Source organism: Somniosus microcephalus, chromosome 3 (assembly GCF_052327205.1).
Source record: "Somniosus microcephalus isolate GS21.2 chromosome 3, FLI_Smic_1.0, whole genome shotgun sequence".
Taxonomy (NCBI): Eukaryota; Metazoa; Chordata; class Chondrichthyes; order Squaliformes; family Somniosidae; genus Somniosus; species Somniosus microcephalus.
In genome coordinates, this window is record NC_140989.1 from 111,533,401 (window position 1) to 111,549,985 (window position 16,585).

General features: G+C 47.6%; 1 protein-coding gene across 4 annotated transcripts in view; it reads left to right on the top strand.

Moving 5' to 3' along the window:
* Positions 1-16,585, top strand: part of cnksr3 (cnksr family member 3) — a 226,273-nt gene that overhangs the window by 144,044 nt on the left and 65,644 nt on the right. For all 4 annotated transcript variants that reach the window (XM_085981477.1, XM_085981475.1, XM_085981476.1 and 1 more), the window contains 2 exons: positions 429-548; positions 11,326-11,385. In XM_085981477.1, coding sequence (XP_085837603.1) covers positions 429-548; positions 11,326-11,385 — 180 coding nt within the window. The remainder of the gene's footprint in view (positions 1-428; positions 549-11,325; positions 11,386-16,585) is intronic.

The window sequence follows — 16,585 nt, forward strand, 5'->3', positions numbered from 1 at the left end:
GCTTGATGATGTCACTGCGGCATCGTGCTAGGAATCCCATATAGACAGCGCCATCAATTACACATCAACAAACCTAAAGCTTTCATAACAGAAATTGAGATCTTTGTGGGCAGCTTTCTTCGAGGTCAACGGCGATTGCTGTTGCATCGCCGCTGACCACAAATTGCAGGCCAATTTTTTTTTATCTATTAGAGAACTAGTACAAACAAAAATCACTGGCCAAGCAGAAGTTACAAAATTCATAAATATTAATGCATGTTTTGTTTTTGGTTAAATATATATTGCAAATATGATTAGACTTTTTAAAAAATCGATTTTGATGCACGAGTGTCTGAGGGGGGATGTCTTCCAATAAAAATACGTAATTGATATCTGTTAGTATGTTGACTCTATGCCCCATAGTCCAATTTGTAACCATTTTTTTCCAGTGTAAAGTTCTTAATGGCATTTGTGATCAGACGATTAGATCTACATCTGACCCTTTGTTAAGCCAGAGCGCTTGTCTAGAGGAGGTTCAGTTAATAAACATCAAATCAAGTGAAGGACTGGTAAGTTGTATTTTTTTATATATAATTTCTTGTCTGTCATCCATGTCATGACTGTGTCTTCCTTGCTTTTTCCTTTCTAATTGGTTATTTTTATTTCTTTCTTCAGCTAGTTACCTTTCATGTCACACACAATCTTTCTCCCCAATCATATTCCACCAAAGCAAATAGCTCTTCAGTTGCATTGCAGAGAAAAAAGAGTTAATAGCTACCATGACCTTTCCACCTGGGGTCTTGATAAGAGGAACGATTTTGTAAATGTTGTCTTGAAGTGTGGAGAATATTCCAGAGAAATTACCTGCAATTCCATTTGTAACATGCTTGTATAGTTGTCTGAACTTCCTCAGGCCTCTTAACTTTTCCTTTAAGGAGCCCATGCCTCACTCGACATGCACCTCTTCCCATGCTTCGCTTCTGTGCTTAGTTTAAAAAAGCATCCTTCTCTTGTAACTCAGTCCACTGCCCACTACCCCCACACACCACCAAACTACAATGTGACATCCACCTTTGCCAAGCCTCAGCAGTGACCTCCACCCAGACTCTCCACTCCACTCCTACACCTTGGCTCCACCAGATACACAGCCCAACAACCTGCTCCATGCATCAGCAGTACTGTGGGAGGTCTGATCGCGTTATGAAAAAACCCCATATCCAGGAAACTCTCGATTTACCGGCACCTAAATAACCGGAAATCTCGGTTAACCGGCAAAATTCAGGAGTAGGTTCAGGTAAGTTTTACTTCATATTAGTGGCCGTTCCTTGATCTATGGCTGTGCAATCGGGGTTCCTGCACATGTTGCTAAGCAACAGGGATGCTTGGTCTGTGGCCGGGGTTCCTGCACATGTTGCTGAGCAACAGGGAAGCCTGGATTTGTTGCTGTGTACGGAGCTCTCGTACCTTTTAACTATACCTCTCTGTAATCTGGACTTATTGATAAACCGGCACCACGCCGGTCCCATTGGTGCTGGATAAGAGAGTTTCCTGTAATTACATTTTGTACTTTATCATTAATTCGCAAACCACTTCAAATTTTCCTTGCAATTTATAACTTGTGACTGGGTATACATGGCAGCAGAGGAAAAATAATACTTCGTGCATTGGTTATTGGTGGAAGAATTTATTAAATTTTAGAAAATGCCCAGACATGTACTGTGGGAAAATATGACATGTGGTAAGTGCAGAATGCTGGCGGTGGGGGGTGACTTGTTGGGACCTGTGGTTCCAGAAGCTATCCACCACTGGGGTTTTCCTCGTCATTTCTGGGTGTGTTGTAGCCTAATTAATGAAGATTGATTGCTATAATTAGTCAACAACTCCATTATCATTGTATCACGTGACTGCCAGGATGGTAGACGAACTAGATGGACCGTGGTCTTTTTTCATCTAGCAATTCCTGTGTTCCTACTTTAAAGCAAGCAATTTTGTGATTGTTTTTGCAATATTTGCACTTTGAGGTGAGAATTTTAATTCCCAGGATTGTCAGCAGTTGATGATTTTAATCAGAAGTGTGAGAAGTGCTGATATTCTGCCTTTTCTTGGTGGCCTGAGCATGAAAGAATTTAATAACTGTACTTAGTCAACATACACTCTCTGATTGTGTTGAAGTATATGGGAAAGGTCCCAATTGTATCCATCTGGATTTACAGCCTTAAAGACTGAAAGAATGTCGGGCATCTGCACTGTTTCCATTATTTTCGATGGGAATTGGGTTAGTGACTTTTGCAGGGAAGGAATTTTGGTAACATGACCACAGTTGTTGTTTTAGGAGTATTCATTAAAATGAGCTAAATATGGAAAGTTGGGGAAAAAATATTCTTGTGTTTTGGTCAAAGTTAGCAATTTAAATTGACAAACTGAATTGCATGTTCACCCTCGCTGCACGCAAGAATTGTTAGCTTTTATAACACGACTTGACAATTGAACTGAGAGCACAACAGTGCTTACGCACTGAGTAAAGGCAGCTTTGAGAGAGAGTAAATCTGGTACCCTCTCTTTAGTAACTGAAAGTGAAGGAGAGGGATAGCATTTCACTTTATTTCCATTCTTTGTGGATAAGCATCTAAAGCGGATTGAAGGTTAATAAGATAAGTGCCGATAAAGGTAATCCGGTCTACAGAAGTTAATGGTTCATGCACTGGTTAGATCATGAACATCTCATCCTGTAGCATGCACTCCGTTATGGTCAAAGAATAGAGATTGTAACGTTAGATTGACATCCGGGAATTTTGCCAGATTGCCCTGGGGATCAGGAAGAAATTTCCCGAAGCATTATCTTGGGATGTTTTACTTCCTCAGGAGAGTTAAAACCTGAAGCAGTAAACTGTACATGGTTTTCGAAAGGATTGAACTTAATGGGCTGGAAGGCCTTTCTGTGTTCATCAAGAGCTCTTGCATATATGATGTCATGAATCTCTCAATTTTGATGTTGCAAAGCTATTTATAGTTTCATCTGACTGGGTGAATTTCGCATACTTTGATGGAAGCAAATGTCCCACCAGATTTGGGGGAGGATGGGTGGAGAAGGAGGAGGGGGCGGAGAAGGAGGAGGAAGTGTCCTCATCGATGACTCCGGATCCCATTAAGTCTCATGGCTTTAGGTCAAACATGGGCAAGAAAACCTCCTGCTACAGGAAACTCTTTGATATCTGGCACTGACGGGACTGGGATGGTGCCGGTTGATTAAAAATTCCAGATGACGGAGAGGGTTATCTACCGAGGCTATTTTTAACAAACAGTCAGACTCCTGTTATTGAGGTGATTGGACTTCTGACAGTGCCAAGAAGCCGATTAGTGGCAGTTTGAAGAACTACCGCCACTGACTAACTCGGCCACCGCGGGAGACTCGGACTCGGCAACATTTTCGGTTATTGAGGTGTTGTTTTCGGAGTGAGAATTTTGCCGGTTAGTAGAGAATTCTGGATATTTAGGTACCGTTTAAACGAGAGTTTCCTGTAGTTACCACCTGACACACTCCCTCAGCCAATGAATCAGCACTGCTCCATGTTGAACACCACTTGGAGGAAGCACTGAGGGTAGTAAGAGCACAGAATGTACGCTAAGTGGGGGACTTCAGTGTCCATCGCCAAGAGTGGATCGGTAGTACCACCACTGAGCAAGCGGGCCGGATCCTGAAGGACATAGCTGCCAGACTGGGCTGGCACCAGATGGGATGAGAACCAGCACGAAGGAATAACTTATTTGATCTCGGCCATGCCGATCTACCTGTCGCATATGCATCTGTCGATAACGGCATTGGTAGGAGTGACCACCGCACAGTCCTCGTGGAGACCAAGTCCTGTCTTCACACTGATCACACGCTCCATTGTGTCCATTAGTTTTGCACTACCACCGTGCTAAGTGGGATAGATTAAGACCAGAACTAGCAGCTCAAAACTTGGAATCTGAGGCACTGTGGGCCATTGGCAGCAGCAGAATTGTATACCACCACAATCTGTAATGTCATGGCCTGCCATATCCTTCAACCCAGCCAATTATTGACCCATCAGCCTACTCTCAATTATCAGCAGTGATCGAAGGAGTCGTCAACAGTGCTATCAAGCAGCACAAAGGAAGATGATTATGGTTGTTGGAGGTCATCATCAACTACCTTTAGCTGCTTAATCCATAACTTTCCCTCTATCATAAAGTCAGAAGCGGGGCTGTTTGCTGACGATTGCAGTGTTTAGCTTCATGTGCAATTCCTCAGATAATTAAGCAGTCCATGCCCGCATGCAGCAAGACCTGGACAACATCCAGGCTTGGACTGATGAGTGGCAAGTGTCGAGCAACGATCATCTCCAGCAACAGAGATGATAATCAGCTCCCGTTGATATTCAGTGGCATTAACATTGCCAAGTCTACCACTATCAACGCTCTGAAAGTCATAATCAAGTTCCCCTCCAAGTCGCATACTAGCCTGACTTAGACATTATTCACCGTTCCTTCATTGTCGCTGGGTCAAAATCCTGGAACTCCTTACCCAATCGCATTGTGGCAGCACCTTCACCACATGGACTGCAGTCTGATGCAAATAACTAAAAAGGATAGTTTATTTTAAGATCTAATCCTTAAGAAAATTTCTTCAGGCGTTTGTTAATTTATTTTGCCTAAAATAAACTCTCTGCTCGTGAAAATTTGACGATACGACACATTGAATCCTTTCATCCATTGGATGAGTGTTTACAATTTGATTGGGGGAGGAAACGAGCAGTTAAAGTGGCAAAAAGTGCCAAGTTGAACATCCAAGTTCAAGCTCTGCTGGTGTATGTTTTGAAAATTTTGTGCTGTAGATCACTTTCATGCTGGAAAGAGTTTACACCCACTATTGGGGGTTAATGAAAGAACCCCAAATTGCATCTGAAAATTTAGCTAACATGTTGACTATTGGCAACAGTGATATATTCGTTCACCATTAGCTCTCCTTTGCCTCGAGTGCAAGCAGACAAAATATGTTGTTGAACAGAAGGCTAATGCTTGGCTCCCAAATTTTAAATTGGACATAACATTGATCTTGTGCACTGTAACCATGGACATTGAGGGCTGGATTTTGTCAATGGGAAGCTTTTGGAGGCAGGACTCCCGCTTGTTGGGTTTTAGTCCCGCCTCCATCGACTTGTGGCCAACCCACGCTATTTTCCCTTGATTGACCTTGCGGGCTTAGCAGGCCAATTAAGGGAAAGCCAGTTACAGGTGACGTCGGCGAGTGTCGTTTCATCTGTCGAGAGCTTTTGTGCTCTGAAGCTGTCAAAACACTGGCAATCTGTCTTCTAAGTTGTGTCTTTACTCAAGACTGAATTAGAAAGCCGCCTTGACCAGAAAGCAGAAGGCTGCAGCTTTTGACAGTTCAGTGGCCGTTCTGCTTTCTGTGCCGGTGAGCTGATGGACTCCCGAGGCCTGCAGGAAGAAGTAAAAGTAAGTAAAACTTATTAAAACATTTTACACACACCTCAGACACTTACCTCTGCACACATGCACCCGTTACTCACCTGCACACCGGACATCTCTGCCCCTCCCACCCCCGCAGACCGATGGCCCGCCTTGCTGACCCTAGCGAGGTTCGGAGCCGTCGGGAAGCCCACACTTCAGGGCTCAAAATAGGGATTAGCAAAAAACTGCCTGTTAATTAACTGCCCGTCAACAGGTAGTTGGCATTAATCCCCTTCCCACCTGAGGCGGGACCCGGCGCTGGTCGGCTACCCACCTCCTGGCAAGATGGCATGGAGGTGGGTTGGGCTCCCGCCCCCAAATTCTGCCATTTTCCCGGCAGTCCCACCTCCAAACCTGCCTCCCCAGGGCTGGCAAGATCCAGCCCAGAGAGTGCCATAAACCTGAAATAAGGTAGCTTAATATTTAATCACTAGTAATAAATATTTATTATGAAGGAACCTGTCTGGGCTTGCCAGTTATGACACAAGGAAATAATTATTGGAATATTCATGTGTTCTCTTGTCTTTGAGGAGCAGCTTTTAAATGTTAAGTATGGGCTCAGAGTGGAGAATATTGAATACAATGTACCAATGAATCCTGTAACTCTCTTTTAATAAATTGTAACTTCAATGCAATATATTCTTGACCAGCCTAGTAGTACGTAGCTATCCTACATTTCAAAATAAATCAATTAAGTGCCGATCGGTACACCGAGGTAGGGTGGGAAAGAGTCAGTCAGAGCATTTAAGAGTGGGTGAATCAGAGCAGCGACCGCTCTGAAACAAGCTGGAAGAAGAAATTGAAAAGTTGCATCATAGCTAACACAGGGAAATAAGCGGTGGAGCCTGAGGAATCAAAGCTAAGTGTTCAATTATTTGTTAATGCTTTAATATTTAATTATACAGTAGTTAAGGGGCTAAAACTTTTTTAAAGTTATGTAAGAGGCAAGGGCAAAAACCAAACTAGTAAATAGACATAATGGGTTAAATATACTAAACTGAGAAATAGAAGTAACTAATGGAAACCAAATTAAATCCATCTGATCACAATTTAGTATTAAAGACAAATCAGCACTCCAGATAAATAAGTAACTGCTGTAAAATAATTAAACGTAGGTAATGGCAGCACAGGTAGTGTTTTGAGACTGCAGACTATGGGAATTTGTGGACACTGAGGCTGCTCCGGATGATGACGCCTGTGGGAAATGTCTGTCTTGAATCATTTCAGCTCCGTCATTGAGCTGGAGTGCGAATTAGAGACACTCTGACACATAAGAAAGTGGGAGGAATTCCTGGGTTGTTTACTCCAGTTACACCATGTAGAGAGATACAAGTACAGAACAAGCAGTGTGTGCTCGTCACAGGGTAGGAGGAGTCACAGAAACTGGTCCTGTCCAAGTACGATGTACTTGCGACCTGTGGGGAAGAAGGCTGTGGATGTGGGGGGTGGCCAGAATGCTAACCAAGGCACCATGGAGCAATGAGGCAGTCCAAAGGGATAAACGCCTGAATAGAAAGGTTGTAGTTCTGAGAGTTTTGATAATTTAGGGGTGTAGCGGGTATCCTTTTCACAAGATTGAAAGTCCAGGAGGGTGTGTTGCCTACATGATACCAGGATAAGGGATATCTCTCAGCAGGCCAGGCAGCATCCGTGGAGAGAGAGTTAACATTTCGGGTCTGGGACCCTCTCTTTCTCTCCACGGATGCTGCCTGGCCTGCTGAGTATTTCCAGCATTTTCTGTTGTTTCAGATTTCCAGCATCCGCAGTATTTTGCTATTATAAGGGATGTCTCTAATTGGCTGGCTGGAAAGGATCTTGGAAAGGGAGGGGGAAGAACCAGTTGTGATCCATGTCAGAACCAACAACATAGGATAGAACAGGAAGATGGTTGTGCCGAGAGTATCTGGAGCTAGGTGTTAAATTAAAACCCAGGACCTTGAGGGTGCTAATGTCCAGGATACGATCTGAGCCGCATGCTAATTGGCATAAGAATAAACCAATCAAGAAAGTAAACATATGGCTGAAGGACTGGTGTGGGAAAGAGAGGTTCCATTTCATGGGACACTGGCATCAGTATTGGGACAGGAAGGACTTGTACTGCTGTGACGGGCTGCACCTGAACTGGGCTGGGACCAAGGTCCTAGCGGAAAGGATAAATAGAAAGGTAGAAAGGACTTTAAACCAACAATAGGGGGAATGGTGTCCCAGATGGAAATAATAACTAAGATTTTTTTTAAAAAGGGCGTTGGGAGTATTTGGGACAGTTTTCTGAAACAATGGCCCAGAACTTGGTGTCGGGGGCTTGCCGCGCGTGCAAGCCCCCGATGTGCACTTACCCGGCGCGTCGACATCTGAAACCTGGCCCACAGTGGATTTCCTGTCAGTGGCCCGGTTCTGATGTCGGCGCGCTGTGCTAACCTGACTCAGCGGCGTAGTTAGTGCGATGTGCCGGCTGGGATCAGGTGAGCACTGTTCAGCCAATCAGTGGAGGGGAAACTTCATTCATAAGTTTGAGTAAGAACTGTCAAACTCATGAAAAGTACTGCACCCCAAAACACTACTTAAACTTTAAATAAAATTTTAAAAAACATCACATCATTAAATTAAGTATAAATAAGTTTAAAAAAATAATTTAAACAATTTTTTTTTGAAAAAATACATTTTTAATAAGGGTCTAAAACTAAACTTACCTTATTGTAGATTCTTTAAAATAATAAACCTGTGGGGGAAAAAAAATTCTAAATTGCACTAAAACACCACTTGCCTGTTTATAAAAAAAAAAAAAAAAATACTTACGTGTGCTTTCTACAAGCGTAAAGACCGGAGGCCTTTACACATGCGCAAATCCCCCAAAACAGAGGGAATCCAAGACGCACGCGCTGCCCCCATACAGCGCACGCACTAGCCCCTTCACCTCTTGGGTTAGAGGAGAGGAAATGCCGGTTTTCTGTGCATGCTGAAAACCGGCATTTCCTCCGGCCAGACGCGTGAGTACCCCTTCCGTACTCACGTGTTTGGGGAGGAATTACTGCCCCAATATGACGTAGAACTAAAAAGGTATAAGGCCATACTAGATTTAGTGTTGAGTAATGAACCAGAATTAGTTAACAATCTGACTAAGGGAATATATTGCGAATAGTGGCCATCAATGTTCCCCCTAAGGTGCGCGGCCGCACATCAATCGGGAGGCCCCGCCCAGGACACTCGCAAGCTGCGCTCTCGCAGTAAATTTAAAGGGACCATGCACGGGGGGGAAAAAAATAAGAGGAAACAATGATGGTCATAGTATGCTTGAATTTGATACTGGGTTTGAGAGGGAGAAGCCAGAATCACAAACCAAAGTTTTAAATTTAAGTAAGGCAAACTTCGATGCGATGAGAAATAAATTGACGACAGTAAACTGGTCTGAGCTGTTAACACTGAAGTTTTCAAGGAAGGTTTTGGTACAATACAAAACTAGTACAAAACCTCCACTTGTGCAGTTAAGCAACCATGGCCACCAAACTAGGTAAGAGACAGTAAAAGATGAGGCTTCCACAAATGTAAGGTAAAGTGGAAATCCAACAGATAGACCTGTCAAAATTAAGAATGGGATCACTGAAAAAAGACATAAACATTAAAAAAAAATTAAATCGCATTTTAAAAATTAGATAAAATTACATTAAATTAAATATTAAACAAATTTAATTTTTTTGAAGTTTTTTACAGGGCTAAAAATAAACTTACCTTTTAAATTATAAATGAGTGGAGAAAAATATATATTTAACTTTTTTAAACTCTTATGGTAAAAGCAGGCCTTGCGCCTGCTTTTACCTGGCGGAAGATTTTTAAGTGATTTTAGCGGGCAGAGGTTCTGCAGGAAGCGGATTCTTGACCGATCAGAAATGGCGGTTTCAGCACATGCGCTTTGTGTAGGGGCATTGGAAAATAGGGGCCACGATGTTATATTCTGAATGTGAAGACAAGCTTTCAGAAGTGTGTCAGCTATGGCTTAGTGGGTAGCATACTTGCCTTTGAGTCAGAAGGTTGTGGGTTCAAGTCCCACTCCAATAATGAAGGAACAAATTAACAGGCACTTGGAGAGGTTTAAGCTAATTAAGGAGAGCCAACACTGATTTGTAAAGGATAGATCATGTTTGACTAATCTAATTGAATTTTTTGATGAACTAACAGGGAGGATTGATGAAGGGAATGCAATGGATGTTGTCTACATGGATTTTAGGAAGACATTTGACAAAGTACCACATTGAAGGCTGGTTAACAAAATTGAGGCTCATGGAATAGGTGGGTCAGTGGCAGCTTGGATAAGGAATTGGCTTAAGGACAGAAAACAGCGAGTTGTGGTAAATGGCTGTTTTTCAGACTGGAGGATGGTAGACAGTGATGTTTCCCAAGGGTCAGTGCTGGGGCCACTGCTTTTTTTGATATATGACCTGGATATTGGAATACAGTAGAATTTCTAAATTTGCCGATGACACCAAACTTGGGGGTGTGGCAAACAGTGAGGATGATGCCAATCGACTGCAACGGGACATAGAAAGGCTAGCAGAATGGGCAGACAAGTGGCAGATGGAATTTAATACAGTAAAGTGTGAGGTGATGCATTTTGGCAGAAGGAACTGGGAGGCAATATACACTTAATGGCACAGTTTTAAAGAGTGTGCAGGGACAGCGGGACCTGGGAGTTAATGTGCATAGGTCCCTGAAGGTGGCAGGACATATTGAGAGTGGTTAGCAAAGCATATGGGATCTTGGGCTTCATAAATAGAGGTGTTGAGTACAAAAGTAGAGAAGTTAGACTGAACCTTTATAAAGTGCTGGTTAAAGTCACAACTGGAGTATTGCATCCAATTCTGGTCTTCACACTTTAGGAAGGATGTGAAGGCCATTGAGAGGGTGCAGAGGAGATTTACCAGAATGGTTCCGGGGATGGGGGATCTTAGCTACAAGGACAGGTCGGAGAAGCTGGATTTGTTTTCATTAGAGCAAAGGAGGTTGAGGGGTGATTTGACAGAGGTGTACAAGATTATGACGGGTTTGGATAGGCTAGATAGGGATGGTACAAGGACTAGGGGACACAGATTTAAGGTTTTGGGCAAGAGATACAGGGGGGATGCGAGGAAAAACTTTTTTACGCATTGAGTGGTGAGGACCTGGAACTCACTGCCGACTGAAGTGATGGAAACGGAGACAATGTTTTCAAGAGGAGACTGGATAGGCACTTGAGGGAAATAAACTTGCAGGGCTACGGGGATAGAGCAGGGGAATGGGACTGACTGGATTGCTTTACAGGGAGCTGGCACTGGCTCGATGGACCGAATGGCCTCTTTCTGTGCCATTATGACTGACTCCAGGGACTTGAGCACATTAAAGCTAGGCAGACACTCCAGTGCAGTGCTGAGGGAGTGCTGCACTGTCGGAGATGCCGTCTTTCAGATGAGACGTTAAACTGAGGCCCCGTTTGCCCCCTCGGGTGGACATAAGATCCCATGGCACTATTTTGAAGAAGAGCAGGGGAGTTATCTATGGCAGGTGTCCTGGCCAATATTTATCCCTCAACCAACATAACAAATACAGATTCTGGTCATTATCTCATTGCTGTTTGTCGGAGCTTGCTGTGTGCAAATTGGCTGCTGTGTTTCCCACATTACAACAGCGACTACACTCAAAGTACTTCATTGGCTGTAAATCGCTTTGAGACATCTGGTGGTCATGAAAGGCACAATAAAAATGCAAGTCTTTTTTTCTTAAGAACTACATTAGTGAGTCAAGTAAATGGGGTAATGATACTTGAGTGGCATTGCTGGATTTTATCCTTTTCTAATAGATCAGTTTTTCTGTTTTTTTTCCTAGGGCATGTATATTAAATCAACCTATGATGGATTACATGTTGTAACAGGTACAACTGAAAACGTGAGTAAGAAATTTGCTTACAATTCCAGCTTCAAATAGTAAATCTGTGATTCTTGGTTTTTAGCCAGGAACCTGAATGCATTAATGGGCCTAGTGACAGAGGCATTTTAGCCAGTGTAATAGCCATATGCAGTATCTGAGGTAAAAGTGAGTGCTCGTGTATCCTTTAACCTTGCATGCTAAAATAAAGATCCAGTTTATGTATTTCATAAAAGCAATATTTTCAGGGAAATGCTACTTTATAACACATGTAAATTTGTTGTAATTAGTTTATTACTGATATTCCTACTTGCAAAGCATAAAATGTTTATAGTTTTTAAATTTAACTGTGTAGACAAGCTTGCATCAGTGCTGCACCTACTGTCTCATGGCTAGACATTATCTCATAACACAAGTGAAATAAAAATGATTTGTGCAAGCACATACAATAACAGCTTGCATTTATATAGAGCTTTCAATGTAGAAAAATATCCCAAGGTACTTCAGAGGTATGAGCAAAATCAGACTCTGAGCCAACGAAGGGAGGATTAGGAGAGGTAACCAAAAGCTTGGTCAAACAGGTTGCTTTCAAGGAGGGTCTTAAAGGAGGAAAGGGAGGGGCAGGGATGTATAGAGGGAATTCAAGTGCTAAAAGCAGGCTGCCGGTGGTGATGGAAAAGAAGTGTGCACAAGAGACTGGTCAGAGTTTTGTGGGGGGCTGGTGGGAGATATAAGGCTGCAGGAGGTCATCAAGATAGGTATATTCAATGACCTTGGCAACAATAGGGAGGCTGGAGAGAGGACAGTGGGGTTGAGGGTGGGTTTTTGGAGGAGAGGTGTGATGATGGTTTTGAAGGAGGGGGTGAAAGTGCCCAAGGGGAGCGAAGTGCTTCAAGCGAGCATGGGGACCAGGAAGGGAAGTTGAGTGGCCAGTATTTTAGTCGGAATGGGGTCAGAGAAGGACCTCTCAGTTTCATGGATCAGAAGAACTTGTAGAGGGAGATAGAGGAGAAACTACAGAGAGATGGAGTTTCATGGCTATGGTAGGGTAGGACAAGGGGGCATTTTGGCTTGATGTGCAATGGAAAGGGTCGGAAGTAGCAGAGGCAGCTGAACGGATGGTCTCTGTCTCGATGACAAAGAAATCCATTAGCTTCTTGCACTTGGTGTCGGGGCAGAGAGGGGGATTTAAAGAGGCAGCTGGTACTAGAGAAAAGGAGCCGGGGTTTATTTTTGCCCTTCCAGGATGATCCAGGAGTAGCAAGCTCGATGTGGTTGAAGTAGCTCTAATGATTGGTTAAGCCAGTTGAATGCCAGGTATGCCCATTACTGGAAACAGTACAGTTTTATAAAGGCATTAGCTGGCGTGCCCGGCGGTGCCGAGGGTTTTTTGAGGGCATGTTGGGAGAGAGAGAGCGACACTGGGGGGAAGAGAGAGCGACACTGACTGGGGGGAAGAGAGAGCGACACTGACTGGGGGGGAAGAGAGAGCGACACTGACTGGGGGGAAGAGAGAGCGACACTGACTGGGGGGAAGAGAGAGCGACACTGACTGGGGGGGAAGAGAGAGCGACACTGACGGGGGAAGAGAGAGCGAGACTGACTGGGGGGGAAGAGAGAGCGAGACTGACTGGGGGGAAGAGAGCGAGACTGACTGGGGGGGAAGAGAGAGCGAGACTGACTGGGGGGGAAGAGAGAGCGAGACTGACTGGGGGGGAAGAGAGAGCGAGACTGACTGGGGGGGAAGAGAGAGCGAGACTGACTGGGGGGGAAGAGAGAGCGAGACTGACTGGGGGGAAGAGAGCGAGACTGACTGGGGGGAAGAGAGCGAGACTGACTGGGGGGAAGAGAGCGAGACTGACTGGGGGGAAGAGAGAGCGAGACTGACTGGGGGGAAGAGAGAGCGAGACTGACTGGGGGGAAGAGAGAGCGAGACTGACTGGGGGGAAGAGAGAGCGAGACTGACTGGGGGGAAGAGAGAGCGAGACTGACTGGGGGGAAGAGAGAGCGAGACTGACTGGGGGGAAGAGAGAGCGAGACTGACTGGGGGGAAGAGAGAGCGAGACTGACTGGGGGGAAGAGAGAGCGAGACTGACTGGGGGGAAGAGAGAGCGAGACTGACTGGGGGGAAGAGAGAGCGAGACTGACTGGGGGGAAGAGAGCGAGAGAGCGAGACTGGGGGGAAGAGAGCGAGAGAGAGACTGGGGGGAAGAGAGCGAGAGAGAGACTGGGGGGAAGAGAGCGAGAGAGAGACTGGGGGGGAGAGAGAGCGAGAGACTGGGGGAAGAGAGAGAGAGAGACTGGGGGGAAGAGAGAGAGAGAGACTGGGGGGGGAAGAGAGAGAGAGACGGGGAGAGAGACTGGGGGGGGAGGGAGAGAGAGAGGGGGGAAGAGAGAGACTGGGGGGAAGAGAGACTGGGGGGGAAGAGGAAAAGAGAGAGAGAGAGAGACTGGGGGAAGAGAGAGAGAGACTGGGGGGGAAGAGGAAGAGAGAGAGAGAGACTGGGGGGAAGAGAGAGAGAGACTGGGGGGAAGAGACGGGGGGAAGAGAGAGAGAGACGGGGGGAAGAGAGAGAGAGAGACTGGGGGGGAAGAGAGAGAGACTGGGGGGAGGAAGAGAGAGAGACTGGGGAGGAAGAGAGAGAGAGACTGGGGGGGGAGAGAGAGACTGGGGGGAAGAGAGAGCGAGAGAGACTGGGGGAAGAGAGAGCGAGAGAGAGGACTGGGGGGGAGAGAGCGAGAGACTGGGGGGAAGAGAGAGAGACTGGGGGGAAGAGAGAGAGAGAGAGACTGGGGGGGGAAGAGAGAGAGAGACAGGGAGAGAGAGACTGGGGGGGGAGGGAGAGAGAGACTGGGGGGGAGGGAGAGAGAGACTGGGGGGAAGAGAGAGACTGGGGGGAAGAGAGAGACTGGGGGGGAAGAGGAAGAGAGAGAGAGAGAGAGAGAGAGACTGGGGGAAGAGAGAGAGAGAGACTGGGGGGGAAGAGGAAGAGAGAGAGAGACTGGGGGGAAGAGAGAGAGAGACTGGGGGGAAGAGACGGGGGAAGAGAGAGAGAGACTGGGGGGGAAGAGAGAGAGAGACTGGGGGGAAGAGAGAGAGAGACTGGGGGGGGAGGAAGAGAGAGAGACTGGGGGGAAGAGAGAGAGACTGGGGGGAAGAGAGAGAGAGACTGGGGGAAGAGCGAGAGAGACTGGGGGAGGAAGAGAGAGAGAGAGACTGGGGGGGAAGAGAGAGAGAGACTGGGGGGGAAGAGAGAGAGAGAGACTGGGGGGGAAGAGAGAGAGAGAGACTGGGGGGGAAGAGAGAGACTGGGGGGGAAGAGAGAGACTGGGGGGGAAGAGAGAGAGAGACTGGGGGGAAGAGCGAGAGAGACTGGGGGGAAGAGCGAGAGAGACTGGGGGGAAGAGCGAGAGAGACTGGGGGGAAGAGCGAGAGAGACTGGGGGGAAGAGCGAGAGAGACTGGGGGGAAGAGCGAGAGAGACTGGGGGGAAGAGCGAGAGAGACTGGGGGGAAGAGCGAGAGAGACTGGGGGGAAGAGCGAGAGAGACTGGGGGGAAGAGCGAGAGAGACTGGGGGGAAGAGCGAGAGAGACTGGGGGGAAGAGAGAGAGAGACTGGGGGGGGAGGAAGAGAGAGAGACTGGGGGGAAGAGAGAGAGAGACTGGGGGAAGAGCGAGAGAGACTGGGGGAGGAAGAGAGAGAGAGACTGGGGGGGAAGAGAGAGACTGGGGGGGAAGAGAGAGACTGGGGGGGAAGAGAGAGACTGGGGGGGAAGAGAGAGACTGGGGGGGAAGAGAGAGACTGGGGGGGAAGAGAGAGACTGGGGGGGAAGAGAGAGAGAGAGACTGGGGGGGAAGAGAGAGAGAGACTGGGGGGAAGAGCGAGAGAGACTGGGGGGAAGAGCGAGAGAGACTGGGGGGAAGAGCGAGAGAGACTGGGGGGAAGAGCGAGAGAGACTGGGGGGAAGAGCGAGAGAGACTGGGGGGAAGAGCGAGAGAGAGACTGGGGGGAAGAGCGAGAGAGACTGGGGGGAAGAGCGAGAGAGACTGGGGGGAAGAGCGAGAGAGACTGGGGGGGAAGAGCGAGAGAGACTGGGGGGAAGAGCGAGAGAGACTGGGGGGAAGAGCGAGAGAGACTGGGGGGAAGAGAGAGAGAGACTGGGGGGGGAGGAAGAGAGAGAGACTGGGGGGAAGAGAGAGAGAGACTGGGGGAAGAGCGAGAGAGACTGGGGGAGGAAGAGAGAGAGAGACTGGGGGGGAAGAGAGAGACTGGGGGGGAAGAGAGAGACTGGGGGGGAAGAGAGAGACTGGGGGGGAAGAGAGAGAGACTGGGGGGGAAGAGAGAGAGAGACTGGGGGGGAAGAGAGAGAGAGACTGGGGAGGAGAGAGACTGGGGGAAGAGCGAGAGAGACTGGGGGGAAGAGCGAGAGAGACTGGGGGGAAGAGCGAGAGAGACTGGGGGGAAGAGCGAGAGAGAGACTGGGGGGAAGAGCGAGAGAGACTGGGGGGAAGAGCGAGAGAGACTGGGGGGAAGAGCGAGAGAGACTGGGGGGAAGAGCGAGAGAGACTGGGGGGAAGAGCGAGAGAGACTGGGGGAAGAGCGAGAGAGACTGGGGGGAAGAGCGAGAGAGACTGGGGGGAAGAGCGAGAGAGACTGGGGGGGAAGAGCGAGAGAGACTGGGGGGAAGAGCGAGAGAGACTGGGGGGGAAGAGCGAGAGAGACTGGGGGGGAAGAGCGAGAGAGACTGGGGGGGAAGAGAGAGAGAGACTGGGGGGAAGAGAGAGAGAGACTGGGGGGAAGAGAGAGAGAGACTGGGGGGAAGAGAGAGAGACTGGGGGGAGAGAGAGAGACTGGGGGGAAGAGAGAGAGAGACTGGGGGGAAGAGAGAGAGAGAGACTGGGGGGAAGAGAGAGAGAGACTGGGGGGGAAGAGAGAGAGAGAGACTGGGGGGAAGAGAGAGAGAGACTGGGGGGAAGAGAGAGAGAGACTGGGGGGGAAGAGAGAGAGAGACTGGGGGGAGGAAGAGACGAGAGAGAGACTGGGGGGGAAGAGAGAGAGAGACTGGGGGGGAAGAGAGAGAGAGACGGGGGGGGGAAGAGAGAGAGAGACTGGGGGGGAAGAGAGAGAGAGAGACTGGGGGGGAAGAGAGAGACGGGGGGAAGAGAGAGAGAGACTGGGGGGGAAGAGAGAGAGAGAGAGAGAGACTGGGGGGAAGAGAGG